The sequence below is a fragment of the Cheilinus undulatus genome, linkage group 17 (assembly GCF_018320785.1).
Source record: "Cheilinus undulatus linkage group 17, ASM1832078v1, whole genome shotgun sequence".
NCBI lineage: Eukaryota > Metazoa > Chordata > Actinopteri > Labriformes > Labridae > Cheilinus > Cheilinus undulatus.
Genome location: NC_054881.1, coordinates 2,299,481 through 2,305,599, shown reverse-complemented (window position 1 = coordinate 2,305,599; position 6,119 = coordinate 2,299,481). Strand labels below are relative to the sequence as shown.

The 6,119-nt window shown below is 40.7% G+C and overlaps 1 protein-coding gene across 1 annotated transcript; it reads left to right on the top strand.

Moving 5' to 3' along the window:
- Nucleotides 1–699: 699 nt before the first annotated feature.
- LOC121525203 lies at nucleotides 700–2,698 on the top strand. The gene has a single exon (XM_041811060.1). The coding sequence runs from the start codon at nucleotides 700–702 to the stop codon at nucleotides 2,425–2,427; it is 1,728 nt and encodes a 575-aa protein (XP_041666994.1). The 3' UTR covers nucleotides 2,428–2,698.
- The last annotated feature ends 3,421 nt before the right edge of the window (nucleotides 2,699–6,119 follow it).

Genomic DNA, 6,119 nt, shown 5'->3' with positions numbered 1-6,119 from the left:
CTAAAGCATTTTTACAAATGTTGCTTATGGATAAACTATGAGTTGATTAGTAAACTAAGAGTGTATGAATCTTGTTTAATTCATCTAATTTCTCCTCCATGTTTACAGATCAGGACAAACCTGACCTTAATGGAAAATCTCTAGCGAAGACTCGGCTCAGTCTTCCAGTGGCTGCAGCCTCTGAAGATGCTTGGTAAGTTTGCAGAATTTCAGCTTCTCTGACTGAGCACAAACAGAACTCAGGTGACCACCTTTGCTGTTGTAGTCCACCTTCTCAAGGCTGGAGCTCTAATGAGTGTATGTGGAGAGTCACGGTTTAGACACAGTGCTGTTAAACAAAACAAAACAAAACATGCAATAAAGCCAAATAAACAGTCTGTTTACAGGAAAAAGCTGGTCCTCCATGAAAACATCCTAATGCAGCCAGCATAGCTTATGTAGCAATGCTGCCTTTATATGCTCTGTTAACTTTAGCTATGTTGGTAATGCTAACTTAGCCATTCTGGCTTTAAAATTAATGTAAAAGTTTAAGATTGATTATAAGAAATGAATGCTTCTAACTAACAAATAATAGGTTATGCCAAACTCAGTTATTAGTAACAGATTTGAGCTGTTGTCGCCAGCTCTCACTCTCATGAAGAGAGGTGGAGGTTGAGAATTTTCAAGTCTTGATTGAAGTTTTTCTATTTCTACAGGAAAATGGACAGCTCCTGCAAATATGACAAGATCATCTGCAAAGAACTGATCCATTCAGGATCTCCCACAGTCTACCAGCTGACACCAAAGAAGGACTATATTGGAACAATCAGGAGACTCAGTTTTGGTGAAAAAGATCTGAACAAGACGAACAGAACCGTCTTGCTTGTTGGTGAAACAGATACGGGGAAATCTACCATGATCAACGCTTTGGTCAACTATGACATGGGAGTGACGTGGGAGGACGATGTCTGGTTTAAGATCGTTGAAGAAGAGAGAAGCCAGTTTGAAGGTCACACATCAGACGTGATCGTGTACGAAATCTTTGATTTTGAAGGTAAAACTCTGCCCTACTCTCTGACCGTCATCGATACACCAGGATTCGGTGACTTCAGATGGGTAGATCGAGCTGTTGTCAGGGAAGGATTGTTTGACTTGTTCTGTTTGAACGATGGAGTTCATGAAATCAATGTTGTTGGTTTGGTGCTTAAAACAGGATGCAATGGCCTGAGTGACCGCTTGAGGTACATCTTGGATTCAGTGGTTTCTCTGTTTGGAAAAGACATGGAGAGGAACATCGTCCCCCTCATCACACATTCGGATGGAACGAAACCTAAAGAGACTCTGAAAACTCTCGAGGCTGCAAACATCACATGTGCCAAAGACAGAAGAAACCAGCAAGTTCACTTCCTCTTTAATAACTGCCAAAATAAAGACAGGACAGAGGACAGAGAAGCCCTTGGAAATGCATTCAAAATAACAACCAAAGGACTGACACAGTTCTTCGAGTTTCTGGAGAAAACTGCACCTCAGAAGATAGAAAAGACAGTGGAGGTTCTGAACAAACGCATCGGACTAAGAGGCTGCATCCAAAACCTGCAGGACCGAGTCAAGAACATCAAACAACATGAGACAGAAATCCAACAGACTCAGGAAGCTCTAAAGAAATGTGAACAAACCATGATGAGTCTCGCTGACCAAATTCAGCAGGGTGTTCAAACCCAGGAGAAAATCCAGCAGCTCCAGGAAGCTCTGAGGAAGTATGAACTAGAGATGAAAAGCAACGAGAACTTCATTGTGGAAGTTGATGAGCCCTACAAAGTTAAAGAACCTTTCAGTGGTGGGTCATGGTTACTGGGGGTTTTTTATGAAGGTGCTACATGCTGTACCGTCTGCGAGGAGAACTGCCACTATCCTGGATGCACAGTGGCCTGGAGTCCCAGTGGCTGTGAAGTCATGAGCGAGGACAAATGCACGGTGTGCCAAGGGAAATGTCCAGTGTCTGATCATGTGAAAGAACAATGGAGGTATGAGACCAAGACGAGAAAAGTTCAGAAGACTCTCCCAGATATGAAGGAGAAGTATCTTAGAGGATTAGAGGAGTGTGTGAAGGTTAAAGCTCAACTGGAAGGGCTTAAAAAGGATAAAGTCATTGTGAAGGATGTGGAAGAGAAGTATGAGAGGATCAAATCAGAGTATGAAGACACAAGAAGCATTCTGAGAGTCCTTGAGGAGGAAATGGAAAAACATCAGAGAGACAAAGATCAGTGCCTAGATGAGTCCTTTAAGCATTTCGTTGGACTACGGCCGATCGCTATAAAAGCCACAACACTTTCCAGTAATGGCCACTCGGACCTCTTGTTGGAGCAGTTCAGTAAGAAAGGAGACACACAGAAGGTCCAGGAATTGAAGATGATAAGAAAAAGCAATCAGAGCACTGCTCGACAGTGATCACAGACGTAACTGTGTCATCTGTTAACATCATACCTTCATCTATAAGCGTTACTTGGACATGTTAGAGTTTCTGGAATCCAAGAGCAATACTACTTCACTGTTCTGATAAATTAGTGTTGGTCTTCTTATAATAGGGTGGTCTTTAATGTAGTAGTTAATGATTACGGGAGTCTATTGTAATTGGCCACATCAGAGAGAACAGTCTAGACATGCCCTACTTGTAAAGTGTCTTTACATGACTGTAGTTATGGATTGGCACAATACAAGCAATGATTGACTGATTGATTGACATGTTGGCAGCAGCATAGGGATGGGTAATCCCTATGCTGCTGCCAACAGAGTGGTTGGTGCATGGCTTGTCCAGGAAAATTACAACGTTTGGGGGCTTGTCTGGGGACAACAGAAAATGTGTGGACATCTCTGGGGTTGTAACAATGTTTGGGGGCTTGTCTGGGGACGTAAGAAGATGTGGGGGCGTCTCTGGGAACGTAACAAGGTATGGGGGCTCTTCTGTAGACAAAAGAAGATGTGCAGGCATCCCTGGGGTCGTAACAACATTTGGGGGCTTGTCTGGGGACAAAAGAAGATGTGGGGGCATCTCTGGGGACATAACAAGATTTGGGGGCTGGTCTGGGATCTGATCCCAAGACCTCTTGGATCCAGAGAGACTCATATGCCCTTCACATGCCACACAACTTGTTTCACACCCAACCCCATGCCTGTCCCTGCAGACGACAAGTCTCAGCTCTTTCCTTGCAGGCATTCTTTAGGGTGCATCAGGGTCGGCCTATTCAGTGTTTTCCAACCTCTTTGTGCTCTGTGCCTGGCTTTACACTGAAATTGTGCGCTGTAAAAATAGCTGGATGTAGACAGACATGCCCTGATATTGCAGTATACCACATGCCTTAGTTAGTGTGCTTTACAATGTCAAAATAAGGCTCTCATTATCAGTATGTCACATTAATCACATTTAGCAGTTTGTACAGAGGATGTAATAGAAATATTCAGCTGTACAGTTAAATTACATTCTTTAAGCTCATGGTATCTGATGTACTGTCATTTATATCCTCATTTTTTATGACTATGTTTTGAGTGAATGGTCTTCTGAAGACACAGCAAAGGTAGAAACAATCATATCCATGGAGATCATCCAGGTTTTATTCTTTTCAGTATATAATCCAATCAGGATTGATGATGAACTGAATCCATAAAAGAAAGGTTTTTTAAAATAATTTCTGCTTCTGTCGGACTTTGAACAAAGATAAAGGCTTTATTAAATGGTTCATTTTACTCTGATTACAAAAACAGACAGCATGACAGAACACATAAAATTATAGTTAGTTATAATAATAATGATATCATGGGTTTCTGTAGTTTACTGGACCCTAGGAAACTAAACAAGAGGACAGATGGAGGAAATCATTACAAAGACAAAAAGTAAGCATAACTGAGAATATATGATCATTTTCTGTCTTTATATTTCTGTGGTTTTCAGAACAGGGAGCTTTGCACTACTACATTTACATGTAGGTAGAGAACAAATACTCAGTTACCTAGATGTGATTTATTGTTGATGTCAATGTGTGTGTTTGATCCGTAGCATTCATGCTAGCATCCTGGTTTACAGTTACCTTCATTTGGACCTGAAAAGTGTGTAAAATGTTTTTTGAGTTTGATGTTGGAAAAATGAATTTCTGCTACTTTTAAACCCCTTTTTAACACATTTTCCACATTTTTTATACAACTTTTTTGCCACTTTTTGCCCATTTTTGCCACTGGTGAACCACTTTGAACCCATTTGAGCTGTTTCTTTGCCACTTTACACTTTTGCCACTTTTAAGACACCTTTATCTTGTTTTTGCTGCTTACCACCACTTTTTGCTCTTTAAACCTTATTTCCTTCTTTTTTTGCCACTTATTGTCCATATTTGTCACTTTGCCTTGTCAGTTTTAACCCACTTTTGCTGATTGCATCATTTTCTTCAATGTTTTCCACATTTAACCATTTTTTGCTACTTTACACCCATTGATGCCACTGTTTGGCCACTATTTTTACCTCTAAAACCATTTTTTGCCTTTTAAGTTTTTTTTCCAATTTTGACCCATATTTGCCACTTTGTTTTGACAGTTTTAACACATTTTTGCTGCTTTTCACCCATTTTTCTAGTTTTTTGCCATTTATTGAAAATGTTTGTCACTTTTCTTTCCTGTTTTAACCCATTTTTGTTCTTTGCACATTTTTTGCCACTGTTAACCACCTTTGGTCCCATTTTCGCCACTACTTTTGGAACGTTTATCCCATTTTCTTCCACCCATTTCTGCTGCTTTTCACCTGTTTGTGCTACTTTATGCTCTTTCCAATCCCATAGACACATTTTGAAAAAGCTGACCCGATGGACATCGTGGATAAGATCTGACCTCTGACCCAGCTCTGAAAACTGGCTGAGATTGACCACAGTAAATGTGTGATTATTAGCAGACACTTTGTGCTAGGATGGAAAGCCTATACTTGTTGTGAATAACAGAATCTAAGCTTTAAAAAGAGGTATGACTCCAGTAAATCATATCATGCTACCCTGAAATAACCAGTTACATATAGAGACCAGATCTGACCTCTGACCCAGCTCTGAAACTGGCATTATATGTAAACAAATGAATGTCAACACCAAATCTGCTAAAAACAGACAAACTACCCTTGAAACCACACAGTATTGCCTCCTCTGTTCATTTCATGTGGTTTCCATGTGAGTATTTGCAGGGAAATGAGTAAAATTGTGTCCAAATTCATAAAAACTCCATATACATAATATCTGCATAGATTATAAAAATGATTTCCAGCACAGTAACAATTGATCCAGGGGTCTTAGAGAGGACCCACAGGTGATTTCCAATGTAAATCAGTTCACATTTCAATGTTTTTCAGCTACTTTATGACGTGATTCAGGGGGCCCCGTTCTTCAGCACCTGTGCTGCTTCGCCAGCTCATGAAAGCCCAAAAATAATAATAATAAAAAAATAAATTCACAGGAGTGTCTGATTTGAGCCCGAGTGGTCTTGTTAAACTCGGGGGCTCACTCTGAACACGTGGATAACTGTTTCATGCCTGTGTGCCACACGGTTCATGTGAATTATGAAACCCTGTGTGCCATAATTGTGCCGAAAAATGTGCAACATAGTCTGATGGGCATGAAATTTGGAGGAAATGCAAAGAGGTTGGGGTTTGATGGGTGTTTCGGCAAGTTACAGTACAGTATATTCAGCCCGTAAGCTGAATAATCATAAAGTTTGCATTAAAAATTTCCTACAAAATTGTTTACATATTCTGATTTGGCTCAAAAAAAGATGAAAAATGATCATTTTTGAGAGGTATCGGAGGGTCAAGCTGTTGAGGTTCACCTTAAAAACTCAAACTGAATGACATCAGGATTCAGTGAGGTACATGGTTTTATGGTGACGTCAGGGTACGTCAGCACAGGCCTAGACTAACACCAGGACTGTCACCACAAACTTCCCTTGATTATCAGCTCAGTGATCCTGTGGAGAGAGAAAATGGTAACAGGATAACCCACTGTTATCGTAGATGCTTCCTCATTAGCGTACTGTACGGCGGCCAGACTTGGTAACAAGGGGGCCATCCCTGGACCACAGTGTCAACTTTTGTGCTACAGTATGCTATCAGCTACCTTCAG

Coding starts and splice junctions, on each gene's coding strand:
- LOC121525203 (XM_041811060.1), top strand. CDS start 700: ATGGACAGCTCCTGCAAATATGACAAGATCATCTGCAAAGAACTGATC.